At 42.0% G+C, this 14,659-nt stretch overlaps 4 protein-coding genes across 4 annotated transcripts in view; 2 read left to right on the top strand and 2 right to left on the bottom strand.

The window, feature by feature from the left end:
- The window catches only part of LOC108601059, a 58,162-nt gene that overhangs the window by 10,650 nt on the left and 32,853 nt on the right, over positions 1-14,659 (bottom strand). The gene's annotated exons all lie outside the window — the stretch shown is intronic.
- LOC108599254 (mpv17-like protein 2) lies at positions 3,914-4,700 on the bottom strand. Its single transcript, XM_017986051.2, has one exon. It carries the CDS (start codon positions 4,608-4,610, stop codon positions 4,011-4,013), a length of 600 nt encoding a protein of 199 aa, XP_017841540.2. The 5' UTR covers positions 4,611-4,700; the 3' UTR covers positions 3,914-4,010.
- On the top strand, positions 9,462-10,862 carry LOC108599077. Its single transcript, XM_017985865.2, has 3 exons — positions 9,462-10,100; positions 10,163-10,468; positions 10,560-10,862. The coding sequence occupies exons 1-3, from the start codon at positions 9,542-9,544 to the stop codon at positions 10,841-10,843; spliced, it is 1,149 nt and encodes a 382-aa protein (XP_017841354.2). The 5' UTR covers positions 9,462-9,541; the 3' UTR covers positions 10,844-10,862.
- Positions 11,047-13,203, top strand: LOC108599414 (unconventional myosin-Vc). Its single transcript, XM_017986233.2, has 6 exons — positions 11,047-11,116; positions 11,174-11,616; positions 11,673-12,367; positions 12,434-12,686; positions 12,760-13,018; positions 13,076-13,203. Exons 1-6 carry the CDS (start codon positions 11,047-11,049, stop codon positions 13,201-13,203), a joined length of 1,848 nt encoding a protein of 615 aa, XP_017841722.2.

Consider the following 14,659-nt stretch of genomic DNA (forward strand, 5'->3'; position numbering starts at 1 on the left):
TAACGTGGGAGCCGAGCAAACAGCAATAAGGGGCGAGTTGGGCGGTGGTCCGCGCTGATGCTGATGCTGCTGCTGCTGCTGGGGTGGTGGATGTGGGGTTGGCTGAATGTGCGGTCTCATTGCCCCAACTGTGTGCAACCAACTGTTGGCCCAACTGTGTGCGACCAACAGACAGCCATGGACTAAGCTCTCACTGAATGGACATTAATTGCAGCCAAGCCTGCATGGATTCTAATGGAAAACAGTTGAAGCATTTCAGTATCAATGCGGTAATGTCGCATTAAAGCAAAGCTGCAGACTTATGTGTGGTCTTAAGCGTGGTAAACTATGCCCTCTAAGCCAGCACGAAGGGCATAAACACTGCTCAACAAGTTAGCACATTTAATACAATAGATAATTAAGTTATATATAAGTTGTAACAATTTACAGTCGATGGTAAAACATAATATTTACAAATATATATTTTAAGTTAGTCTGCCTTATGTTAATAAACGCTTAACAGTCCTAGTCTTAACATAAACTTAACAGAATAGCAGATGAGATCGTTTGCTTATGAGAAAAGAAACAAATTAAAAACAAACAACATTTAGTTTTAGTAAATGTAATATTTTCAAGTAATGTAAGTTAATAACATTTGCAGTAAATAAATCCTGGAAAATAGAATTAGTCGAATTTATACTTAATTTGTGGATTGTGAAGAGACGAATGAAAAAGAAAATAATTAAATAAAGCAATTTATTTACCCATAAATGCGATCAAATACTTTTAAGAAGAATACAAGCAATTAACTAAGTTTCAAGCTCTTGTTCCCTTTACGCTTATATAAAAGTTTTCTAAAGTTGGATGCTTAGTTCTTAACTTGAGCTTAAGCTTAAGTTGCGTTGCACTTTCTTGCGTTTTTATCAATGCTTGAATCGATAGTTAATACGCAGCTCAGTAGCGCAGTAGTTCAAGGATAATACGCCCACACTCAAACGCGTAACTCAAACAGTTTCACAGCCTCTGCTGGCAGCACATAAATATTTATGCATTTTTTTGTATCTGAGCATTATTACTCTGGCGCATTAATATATACGGCGAATCGTGTTTACTACAAGCCGCGACCAGGATAACAGCGGCAGCATTGCCTGCGGCGTTACCGTTCCCATTTCATTTTGAGTAGCACAAAAGCAAAAACACACAGTTGGAAATGTCTTCTGCAGCATTGCTTGTTATTTTCTTTTGGGCCCTGCTTTTTGTTTTTAGCTCTGCGTTTTATATGATTTTCTTTTGCGTTATTTTATTTTTTATTTTTTGTGAGAATTGCCGGCATAACCGCAGGCAGCGCCCGTCAACACTGAAGTTCGCTTGGCAGCGCGCCTACACTGTCCGTCTTCAGCGTTAGTTGTATTTGCATTTGTTTCATCCTATTATCCTGGTTAACCGGCTTGTTCGCTCTATGTGTGTATTACAGAGCCTACTGTTCGACACACTTTGCTTCGCTCAACCCCATCATTTGTCAAGCTCTGTGCCTCCCTCGCGACTTTTTGTAATTACAAGAGAGTTTGTTTTGTTTTCAGTGCTTTGTGGGCTGGTGGCAGCCTCAGCCTAGGTGGGCAGCAAAAGCAAAAGCGGCTTAAAATCTGCCAAACCCGTTGGGGGCGTTTTTGGTTCGTTTTTATTTTTTTTGTTGTGCTCGTTAAAATTTGTTGCTCTCATTTTGATTGTGCGCCGTGTCGTTGTAGTTTGCTCTGATTGTTGTTATTGTTATTGCTCTTGTTATTTGGCAATATTGAAACCGATTTAATGTACCTTCTGTTTGGCTCAATCACGAACATATTTGAGCGGTTTTCGTTGAAGACAGTCTAGTGGCCCATGAATTTTACACAATGTTTAATAATAAATTAAATTGATTAAAGCAACGAGTCAGCATAATAATTGTTGCCACAAAGCAAAACAAATCGTTAAATTGGCTTGAATTCGCACTAATTTATGCTTCATTAAGTATACGCAACGTTGGCAAATTGGCATCAAGCATACGCCCAGGTGCCAGGCAGCAGTCAGCTATCATTTTATGAACAGCAACAACAGACACACTGCGTTTGCAAAATACAATCAGAGCCGCAATTCAAGCTGCTAATTAAGTAGACTGCTTTTGGCGGATTTACTATGGTAATAGAGTTTTATGACGGCAAATGGCATTGTAACAACTTCTGAGCAATTTGCAGCGCAAATACACTGAGCGAAAATAATATAAGGCACACGAACGTCTGTCCCGAAATAAATATATAGAAATATAAAGCCAAAGTTATGAATCACTTCAAGTTTTTCTCTCAGTGCATGCACACACATGCAGTTGCCGTTAGAGGCGTTGTTACGGTTAGAATTTAGCTGTCAGTCGAACAGGTTGTTTCAACTTTGGCAACTTCATTCAGCAGTTTGTTAGACGTCAGTTGATGTAATTTCGTGTACAAACAAAACTGCAAACTGCTGACATTTCTCTGATGTTCGGATGGCCCACAGCGGCAATTAAAGCCCTAAAAATCTCTTTCACTCAACACACACACACATGCTGCTCTGCTTTGTGCCTTTGTATGGTCGTCTGGCAATGCTAATTAGCGGAGTTGCCAAGGCAATACAATTTAAGTGAAATATATGCTGTAACAAATGGGATTTATAATCATGCACTTTAATATTAAATCAAAATAGTTACGCAGCATATTCACGCAATTGGCTGTCGACAGCTTTGATTGTATAATTTATGTATTTAGTATTTTTTTGATTTTATGATGTCAACTGTTTAACTTTCAAGTTTTGATTGGCTTTTAGATTGCTTTTGTTTATTTGCGCATTGATGTGAATGTGTGGAGCGGTTAGATGAAGTTATTACTAAGCAGCAGCTGTACTTAACGCTGGCGTGACTGAATTCGAAATGCATAAAAAGGTAAGCCACCGACACGTTTTCTCATTTAAGACACATTAGCCCCAAGCAAACACACACACACACACACACACATGGAGCTGTTTATATGTATATAAGGGTTAGCAGACACGTGCTGTGCCGGAAAAAAAAAAACTACGCCTGTCCATGCGTCCAAGTCTAGCAAGCTGTTAAATTAAATCACCAATGTTGCAAGATAGTATAGGAGTCAGCAAGGCATAGACCAAACCAAAATAAATGAACCCTTCGTGCGTAGTGCAAAAAGGGGCAGAGCGAAGCGTAAAGTATTTTTTGCAAGTTGTGTGTCTCGTGACATAAGATATAGCACAGACAAAATGAAATGAAAAGAAGAGCGGCAAATGGTGTTACAGATTGAGCTTTAAATTGGATTAGTCGACAGCGCGTTCACGCTCGCCCTCGCGCTGTGTTGGGTGTGAATGTTGACTAGGGCGAGCATCAATGTTGCCACTTGAATTTGGTTGCTTTATATTCGAAGTGCTTGGCACAGAATTTGTTGAGTTCAGCTATTGTTGTTGTTTTTGGTTTTGGTTTTGTTTTTGTTTTGTATGCTTGACACAATTCATCATCAAGTGCTTAAAGGCCGAGTGGCTGTCAAGTGGGCGGCATGACGTTCAGCCCTTCTGCTTATTAACAGTCGGCAGAGCATTGCGCAAAATGTTGAAAATCTACAAAAAATGCTTAAATAAGCTTTATTTAGTGTGAAGTAGAGATAGATAAATTTTAAATATATATGCTGAGCTTAAAAGCTAACTGTCACAGCTAAATGCGGCCGTATACTTAATAACTGCTTAGCACACACACGACGCTGCGTATACTTAATAATATACATACATAATTCTAATCAGCCAGACTAAGCTACACACTCAACACACACACATTTATTTGCTTGTCAAGTCTTAAATTTTGCTGCTGTGTCCTGGACTATTCGTCAACCCGTCACATGTGCCAACAAGAGATTTGAATTTATGTGCTACAACAATAGAATTTTTATTTTTGCATGCTGTGCGTTTTCATCAACTTTCAAGACAAGCAAATGTACAATTTCTTTTCTTTGTTATTTTTTTGTGAGTTATGCATGTGTGTTCTCCCTTATGGCCGGCTCTTTCTTTCTGTACCTCACTCTGGATGTGAATACATCATAGCCGAGACTTACGATATTGTCGTAGAATACACGATAACGTGGTGCAATTAGAAAAAAGTTGATAAACTGTGCCAAGGGCCAAACTGTCCACTCGGCTAGATACAGTGTGGCGGCCTTATCATAGATTTCCTCCCTCATCTCCTCCCAGCTTTGGTTCTCCAGCACGCCCATGGTTAGAAAGAAAACGCTGATATAGAAAGGTGAGCATATTAGCTGGTCCAGCAGTATTTTGCGCACCACTACGCCCAGGGTGCGCTTCGGATAATAATAATCCAGATACTGGTACCAGTAATGGCACACAATGCCCACTGTAAAGCCCGATATGCCCATGCGTAAGGTACGAGTGCGATCCCAGCCCACAATCTGACCCGTAAAACGCTCATAGGACTGCTCCAGTGTGTCGCCCAGCATGCTCAACGATATCGATATTGTTAGATTCGTAAAGAGCAAATACTTTGGACCAAAGGCAACATTATGCCAGCGTTCGAATAGCTTCAACACCTTTTTCCATTGACCACTGCTACGCATTTACTCACTTCGAGTTCAGTCAGGTCAACATGCAATTTAAAGCTAAGAAAGTTTATACTATGTATAATTTGACAATAGACCCAAAGCTACACATACACATACATTTGTATTTTAAGTAAAAGTTATATGGCTATTGCCCATAGCTCACAGCTAAGTCACCCCGCGCTTGAAAATCCAATCGACTATCAAATAAACGCATATTTATTCAAATATGAATACCCAACACTCACACCCACATACACGCACCCACACACAGATACACAAAGGGACTCAACCAAAAGCCAAACGCACAAAGCTTTGGCTTTAGGGTCTCGACTGGGTCCCACACTTGCTGGCGTTTAACTTTGAGGAAACGACTTAGCAAGCAAATCAATTTGACGCCATCAAAGCAAATGAGTTTTTGGCCGGATTTGCCCGAAAAGTTTGGTCGAGCGACAAAAATTTGCCCCCACAAACAAATAATATATAGCTTGTATATAAATAGCTGCACTTGCCAAAAAAAATAAAAAAACATAAATAAAGTCAGCGCCTATATTTATAGATATAATGGTATTGATTGGCAATGGAATTCTTAGAATCGACTGGCTATAGTTTAAATTTGCGTGTGGGATGCTCATCGCTTTTAATTGATACTATCGATAAGCTTGAGATTTATTTTAATATTTAATGCTGCGAAAATATTCTCTCAGTGCAGGTACGTGTTTATATATTTACGCCGGCATTAAAAAGGGGTTTACAGTGGCTGCGGCCTATATACGCACATATGTGCACATAATATACGAGAGGCCTCCACTTATTCAGTTTACAGTTGGAGCTTCTTTTGTGGGTTTGGTTTTATTTGCGTGTCGTGGCAGTTGAATCCGGTAAATCATTTGCACGCGATTCCCAATACTTTTGGCACTGCGGCCGTGTCTGTACTTCAGCTCTCTGCTGCCCCCTGGGGAAATCATTGGTCATACAACGACTGCATATGCTTAACCCCACCAACAGACTCCACCTAGCTCCCTATCTCCCGCTCTCGCTCGACCGCACCGTCAACGGAGCAAGCTATTGAATTGAAAAATATTTACGGTACTCTACATACATTTCACGCTAAATCCAATTTGATTTCTATATGTACGTACATACATATGTATGTAAATACATATTGACTAAAGCTCGCTATAAAATTTACTCACCAAGTCCATCTACTGTGCCGCCGCTAATTCTAAAGTTTGTGTGCCCGTAAATTTGGCTTTGCATTTTATTTGCACGCAGCTTTGTGCGCTGAGCCACCCCCCGCTGGCCATTTTATTGGCCGCCCTATGCTTGTGGGCGGTATCACGACAGATAAATTTATTTTTACACACTCCTGCGTATTGTTATGGGACGTGTGTTTTACCAAAAATTGCAAAAGGTGTCCAATTGCACAACACAAAAAAAATTTACAATCATTTTAGTGCAGCAAATAAAGCACAAATGTGGAAAATTTAGTTGAACGAAATTAGTTTTGTGTAGCGGCAACAGTTTTATAATTTTGTGTTGAAAGTTAAAGCTTCCAAAGTGTTGCAACAATTGCATTTGTTTGCAGAATTTAACGCTTTGTAATGCTGATTTATACTTTTTGCTATTGTAGTCGTTGTTGTAATTTTTGCCTTTTTTTTGCAGAGCGTTACGCTCTCAATATTTTTTTGGCACTGGCTGCCCCAATGTTGTTCGTGTGCATATTTTAATTGAATTCTTTTTTGTGTTATTTCAGTCAGCAGCAAAAAGCAAAAGCAAGAGCTGAATATGCTAGTAACGAAGCTTAAAAAGTGTCATAATCCCAGCGCTTCAAAGCTCTGGGGGCGAAGAGTACAGCGCACAGTCCGCTTAGGTTTTGTTAGTGCATGAATTTTTTACGTTTTCCAAGCGCACATCATTTTGCTTTATTGTAGTTCTCTCTTTCTCGTTTTGTATGTGTGTGTGTGTACTGTTAAATATGCTCTTTAAAAATCACTCAATGATTGAATTGTAAGCATTTTTGAATACCTGCCCAAACATTTTATGCAAATCATTGCGGAAATTCGTTTTTAATGTAGATTTGCTTTAATGCGCTAAGGCCTGAGCATTCAATCAATCGAATCAAAGCTACAAAGATAATTGGCTGTTAAATGCAGCTCTATTTTAAGCTGCTGCTGCTGCTGCTGCCACATCATACAATTTGTCAACATAGCATGACTACCACATGACCAGCGCAGTCAGACCACCAACAGTCCTCCATTCTCCATCCCCCAGCTCTGGCAGTTGTGCCAATTTCGTTAAAGCCAAAAGCAAACAAACAACGCCGACTAAGCAAACAGAAACCCTCACAACCACAAGCGACCCATCTTTGCCACACTTGCCACTGACTCTTGAATTGATGTTACGACTAGAGCTGCCAGCTATTTGGTTTGGGCTCTTTTGAAAGGACGACCAACAAGCAAGTGGCAAACATAATGCAAATTGCTTAGGCTTTGTGAGCAGCTGATTATGATTATCAGTTGCTTGTTATTGCTGTATTTTGTGTCTGTGGTTGTGTCTGTGTCGAGCAACATTGTACATTGACACTTTGACAGCAACATGCAACATCCGTTGCAACTAAAGCACTAAATGCGGAGCAAGTGAAAATTCAAAACTAACTCCGAAACCAGGTGGCCAGCTATATAAATGTTCAACACGCACACCTCTATACATTACACAGAGAGGATACTATGTATGGGTAGTGTTGGCTGGCACGGTACTTAGACTCGTAAAAGCACAGCGTAAATTGATTTTTATGTTGAGCACTAAACAAGTACTCGAGCCGCTCATTTTATCTGAGCATTCATAAAAGACATTTATATGAGTTCTAATGAGCGCTGTCTGCGCTGCATGTTATTATTGCTATAAATTTGCAAGTTATATGCTGGCGCTTATGGCATTTTCAAAAGCTCTTTATGCCCGGCATTCGTTTGGTGAATGCAAATTGAAAATAATTGTGCACAGTTTCGGAGCTTCAATCAATTAAAATATTTTAGAATTCCAAAATTTAAGCTATACGCTTCATTTAATTAAACATTTTCAGCTGACATGTTGACAGACACAGCACTAAACTGAAAGCTTTAAGGCATCAGTGCTGCCAATTTGAATCTAATTCGATTCTAAACAGCATTTAGCCTTTTCAACAAATTGACGTTGCGAGCAGCATCCACGCTAGCCATATATATATACATCTCTGCATCATTAATTATATACACATAGTCTTTATGCTCTTAAGCCACTTTAAACAAGCCCTTTATAAGCGATTATTAAAAGCAACATTTAGAAATTTTATATGTATATGCATATTCCTTCCAATTGGAAGAAGCTGCGCTCGTTTTGTGGGATGATACCCCTAATTAGAATAATTTTTCGCTACGTTGCGTTCGCATACATCAAAAATGTTCTGCCAGCTGTCAGGCTGATGGCGAAGGTAGCAGGCAGATGGGTTAGCAAGTGCTGCAGGACACACTCACACACACAAGCATACACACCTACACCTACCAGAAAATATACACACATGCACAAAGCACACAGTTGGGTGCGAGTGTGTGTATGTTAGCTTTATGTACAGTTGTTGCTTGGAGCATGGGCCTGTTCGGCTGTTCAGAGAGAATGTTTAGAGCAAAAGGTCAGTGAACCTGACTTTGTGACACATAACCTCAACATAATCAGCAAAAGCGCCATCAGCGACATGTTTGCATGCATACATATACACAATATATACATATATGTGAACATTTTTGTAAGAGTATGCATGCGCGTGTGTTTGTTTTTGTAGCATACTTGGTGGCGTGCTGACGCCATTTATCATCTTAAATTACATAATGTAATTAATTTGCGTTGAAGAGTTAACATGCTCTTGTAAACATTGTTGCTAAAAATACTTATTAGCAATTTCCGTCCGTCGGCCCGCCCGCCCTGCAAACAATTGCGACTGTTTGGGGCTGTTATTGGCAACATTAAGCATCAGTTGTAACCATGTGCTGTTGCTACTCATGCGGATTTATTTTAATTAATTTCAAAACTGTGTGCACAAGATTTATGCGATTTGTGGCGCAGGCATTTGCTTTATAATAGTAATAATAATTAAATACTTGGTAAACATGGTTAAACATTTAGGCCAACAAACACACCAATTTGCGAATAATAACAATGTGTGTGTGTGTGTGAGAGAGTGAGCTAAAGACTCTTTAATAAAGAGAGAGAGAGTGATCAACTGTGGTGGTCGGTCAATGCGATACTCAACATAGCCAAAATGGAGTCTTCATTTTCGATGAATTATTAAAGCGAATGCTCGTCGCTACAAAATGTTCTTTGTTTGCCCACGTAGAGTAAGGCAATAAATAAATGTTATTGCATTGGAATTTCAGTTTTCATTGCTTTGCTTGTTTTTCGTTTCATGTTTTGCCATTTGCCGCATATATCGTATGTACACACACACATAGATATTTATTTAGCCAAGTCGCTGTTCTATTTTACACGCTTCTCTTGTTCTTTTCTTTTGACATGTGACTGGCCTTAAATATTTTGAGCTATGCTTTGTTTTGGCTCAGAAGGAAACATGTCTGATGTCAATGTCTCTCTTGATACCTATGATTACGCATACGCATCGTTGCACAATAAGCGAATTGTAATTAAACGCAGTGGCCTCATTGACTGCTGACCACAAATGAGACAAGCAATTTTTGGGGCGTATAACGTGAATCAAGGAAAATGCCGAGACAATTGAATACTGTCGCTCAAGAGCTGCCACAATAATATTATTATATTTAGCTTCAATTAATTTGAACAAGCAGCTTTGAAATACATTGTTCAATTTCCTAGCAGTCAACATTATTAACACAGCATTAAAGCAATACTGTATAGGAAAATAAAAATTACACTTCAGTTTAGCTTAAACATTCAATTTAATGTGGGAAAGCGCACAAAATCAGGAGGCAGCCAAGCTGTTGCCATTCGAAATTAAAACCAAGATGCCAGTGCTGAATCGTGTGCCCAACATAACGCCAGTTAACTTTGAATTGGAAAAGGAACTGACAAAATGCTGGACAGTCAATACAGCAGACAACTCTGTTGACTTTCAAATCAAACTAACAGTGCCCAAAATGTGGTCCACGAATAAACTGAATTTAATGGAAGCCTTGGACTTGAACGAAATGTTTGGCACTGACGCTAATGATGACGCGTACTATATCTTTGCTGATGCGCAACTTTTTGATGCATCGACACAAGAAGTTAGCTTGGACAGTTTATATAATAGGGACTCCTACTTGGAGTTTGAACGCTTTAACGGACCCATTGGCAAGCTGTGTTCTTTATGCTGGCCAAGCAGCGCGTGCTCCTTAACAAATATAAAGTGCGAGGAAGTCAACCAAGCAGCGCAGCAATTCAACAAAAGCAGAACGTTGATAGACTTGGCACAACTTGGGGCGGGCGAACTGCAGCTGGGTATGCCAGGCATAAAAAAAGGTTAGCTTAAGTACAACACTTAACTTTAGCAGCAATAATTGTTTGATTTCATTTCAACTTAGCTATGGCAAGCTGTGTAGACTTGCCTAATTCGCCGAAACACACAGGCTGCAATCAGCAGCTAGAGGTTGAGATTGAGGCTAGCGATACGAAGTTGCCGCAAGAAAACAAAAGCGCTGAAAAACCAGCGCTCGTCAAACAAGTGTCTGATAGCCCCATGGCAAAAGTAGCAGCTGCCATAAAAATAGCTAAGCCAGCGCATACTGATATAGCTGCTGCCAGCGTTGTAACAAAGTTGGGTCGGCAAATATTTTGCAGGCACACTAAAGTCTATTGCTTTGATAATCTAAAGTCGTGGGAGCTTAAAGGTAATCCGAAGTACTTAATCTATAGCCTACAGCAGTTAGTTTTATAGTCGAAACAGCTCAGAATTTAATGCAACACTTACTTATTTGCTAGGCGAAGGACAACTAGAGATTTGGCAGGAGCTTGCGCGTGGCGCTTACTATTTGCTGCTCAGGTCTAAGTACGACAATGAGCTGCTGCTGCATATGCAACTCAACAAAAAGTGGCACATGGAATATGCATTCGATAGTGACAACAGCAGCTGCATTTGGTCGCACTACAATTATGCCAAGTCAGTCAAGGGTAGAATGGAGCGCCTGGCCTGTCGCTTTCACAATGCGCAGATCGCTGGCGAATTTATGAGCATTGTAGACAAATGCATACAGGACTCGCTGTAAGCCATATTATTTATTTATTTGCATTAAATTAAATTTTTTGTTGTACAAAAAAGTTATGAAAATGATTAAAAATTTCGTGTTAACTGCTTAACCGCTGAGCGTTGTTATTCAAGTTCGTTGCCGGGGGCAACAAACGATCAAACAATTTTTGTTGTTTACTGTTTGTTGGTTAGGTGTCGGCTTATATGCTGCCAGTGTAAACAATGGATTCGGACAAGTTGGGCGAATTGAATAGACAAATAAATGAGATTAAGAAGCGCATACTGCTCGCAGGTAAGTAGTTGCTTGTAAACTTTAATAATAAACTTATATACTGGGCATTCTTTTCAGAGGGCCAAAAGACCGCCAATGCGGCAGACTGGCAAAAGCAAAATCGCATTAATTGCGATACCATTGCGTCGCTTAAAAAGGACATCAAGGAGCTGACTGTGAAGGTCAGTCGTCTGCGCAATCCGCTGCAACGTCCGGTGGTCATCAAGGAGCCCAGCGCTGAGCCGCGCAAGAAGTCCGCTGCCACGCCCAGCATAGTTGTGGGCAAGGTGACATATCCCATAGGCGCCAAGAATGCCGAGGATGCGCTCTTTCTGACTGATCTCAAGATAACCGAAAGCCGGAAGCATGTAGATCTGCTGAAGCATCGTTTCAAGTCGCGTCAGCAGCATCTCAGCCGTCTCATGGAGAAATATCGTGGGCTTATGAACAGCAAGGAGGCGCGAAATCAAAATCTGGGCGAAAAGCCGCCTGAGACCTTGGAAGAGGATGCCAATCGTAAGGTAAGCATAGCAGCCCAAGCAGCAACAGCATTTAATAAAAGTTGCCTACTCCCTAGTTGGTTTGCCAGCTGGAGAACGAGATACACCGCACCAATGTGCAGTGGATGGAGGCGGAGCATGTGCGTAAGAAATATCGCTCCATAGAGGCATCGCTTATGAACGACGCGGAGCGTTTTGAGCGCAGTCTGCGCGAGCTGGAGAAATCGCTGAGCGAGCAAAAGTCGGAGATAGAACGCTTGCAGGAGGTGAACAATGAGGCCATTGAGATGCGGGATGCCGCCAAGGTCATACTACAGCGCCAGGAGCAGCAGGCGAATCTGTCGCAGAAGACACGCGAGCGACAGGCACTGGACTTTCGCAAACAGGTGGAGGCGCGTAAGCTGGAGCTGGAACGCATTGGTCGCAAGCTGTTTGCCGAGACAAAGACGCTGGTGCATCAGGACAGCGTGGGCTCCAGCTCGGGTGAGCAGCATACGGCCAAGACTGAGAACGGTGAGGAGGAGCCTGCCTCGCAGTTGGAGAGCGTGACTAGCGACATGGAGACGCTATTTAAGCAGCTTATGGAAGCCTCTGGCGCCACCTCGCCCTTTGAGGTATTCGAGCGCTTTAGCGCGCAAAAGGAATCGGCAGCCAGGCTCACCTATCTGCGCAAGGCCGCGGAGGCAGAGAAGGCAAATCTGGAGGCTGAGCGCGAGGCGCTCTCCAATGAGCTGGAGGCGTCCAAGTTCTCAGATGTCAAGGAGAGTGAAGTGTAAGTGCTGTCAGTTCTTATGTTTTTCATTGTGCCCGCCTAAAGTTAAAGCTTACATTGTCATAGCAACCAAGAGGTCATTGAGGAGATCAAAAATAGCATTGCCGCCAAGGAGGAGGAGCGCAAAAAGGACACAGATGCGGCCGACAAGTCGATGGGCGTGCTGAAATATCTGAAGGAGCGAATTTGCGAAATGATATTCAAGGTGCAAGAGGTGGACGAAAGCAATCTGGACATACGTGAGCTTAAGCTGCATGTAACTGTTGCCGAGCTGCCCAACTTCCTTACGCACAAGGCGCAGGACGAGGAGCTGATTGAGGTAAGCACTAGCCGCGCTTGCAGCTGAGACACAGAACACTCTTGTACCAGAACTTGTTGTTGTGCTTGTTCAGATACTTAAGCTGAAAATCAAACGTTGCCAAGAGCTGAGCAAAGACGAAGATGTGCCGCCACTCGACATACCCAAGCTGGAGCTGGAGGACGAGGACGAGGAGGACCTCTATCAGCTGGAGCAGCCACCCAAGTCGCCCAGCGTGCTCGATGGCGAGAAGCCACAGCCTATGCCGCTGTGCTATTACAATCTATTTGCCGGACGTGCGCAGCGGGCGGCAGGCACTTCGTCATCTTCGCCGGAGCAGGCACCGCCAGCGGGTAAGCTCTCAAGTGTAAGCTCTGCTTATGCATGTGTTAATTTTCCAACTGTTACAGTGGCCACGGCTGATGACGACAACGAGGTGCCTTCACGCAACTTTCTCAAGCGACAATCCGTGCTTATTGTGGATTCCAAGTCCCGACGCAAGCCTTTTCGACCGCCACCTGGCGGCCGACGTAAATAAGCTAAAAATAAAATTCAACTTCAATCGAAAATGCATAAATACGTATCCTCTGGTTATCCTGCAACTTATTTCTGTACATATTAGCACTCGTGTCAGAGCAATTTGCCACTTGGATTAAATTATCCTTGGGCCATCAATCGATATGCTGCCGGCAGTGCTTACTTAGCTGGGCAACAAATTAATTTTATCACTCGCTGCGATTTATCTACTTATTGACGCATATATTCGGCAATATTTACTGGCTGCGATGGATGCATGCATGTCAGTGGCGCCAAGCCATGGGGACAAATAACAAATAGCCCAAGCGAGCGTTCCAATAACGACCAAAGCATGCAGACCGACAGAGACAGCGACAGAGAGTAAGAGAGAGAGAGAGAGTAAACTATATTTATAGCGAGCAAGGATGAGCTGACAGCGAAATGAAGTGCAAAGCGTAACAAAATGTGAAGCCATGGTCTGCAGTGAAAAATAAGCTTTTTAAAAATGGTTACAGCAAGGACAACAGAGCAAGGACATTGGTACGCTCGTTGTAGCTGACTGCAGCTGGTAAACAAACAAATGCGCCTGATGATCTATTACATAGCCTGTTGCCTGTTATGTGGTTGACTGCTTCGCTTGCTCCTCCCCCTCCCTCTCTTTCACTCTCTCTCTTACTCTCAAGCTCTTGCTCGTTGGTGTGCTCGTATGTCAATTAAATGTCAACAAACCCAAAAGCGCAGACACTGAGAGTTGTGCTAGCAAGCGAAACAACTTCTGCACAGCCTTGGCGCAGTCATAAATAGCAAACAACTCTTTTGCCGAGTGCGCCTTGCATTTGGCAAGTGAGTCGATAAATTCAACTTGTCTGACGTTATAACGAAAGAATTCCAAGCCCAAAGCGCCGCAGGGCAACTTAGAAATTGCAGACTCCCTGGCATGCCATTGGCTTGTGGCATTGGCCCTGACAACCACGCAAAAGGTTGCACTGTGGCCGCCCCCACCCCCCGAAGTAAATGCTAAGGTGGAGTCGTTGAATTCTATGAATGCTTTGTGACTCTGACTCTGGCTGGCCAACGATTGTAATACATTTTTTATTAGCTGCCGTCGCATGCGATGCAATTTAAATAATAATTTTCAGCTGTCAACAAAGTTTGAATTTGTGGCCACATAGCTAATCAATCGAGCCGCAAAGTAAGAAAATAAAACCGCAAAAGCAATAAATTTAAATATTTGTATAAATGCCGCACCAAGCACGCAGCGCAACTTTTTTTCGCATAAAAAAATGCGCTAAAAACAACAACAAAAGCTACAAGCAAACGAGCGCTGAATTTAACTGTGTATGTGTGTGTAGTTGACAGTTGGGGCAAATAAATGAGCGGAAACGGAAACAGTTTGGGGTAGCTGCTGTAATGGCAACTGTAACAGCAGCAGTGGCAGCCGCAGTCCGTACAACATTGCGTATGATAAATAACGTAAT

The sequence above is a fragment of the Drosophila busckii genome, chromosome 3L (genome assembly GCF_011750605.1).
Source record: "Drosophila busckii strain San Diego stock center, stock number 13000-0081.31 chromosome 3L, ASM1175060v1, whole genome shotgun sequence".
Taxonomy (NCBI): Eukaryota; Metazoa; Arthropoda; class Insecta; order Diptera; family Drosophilidae; genus Drosophila; species Drosophila busckii.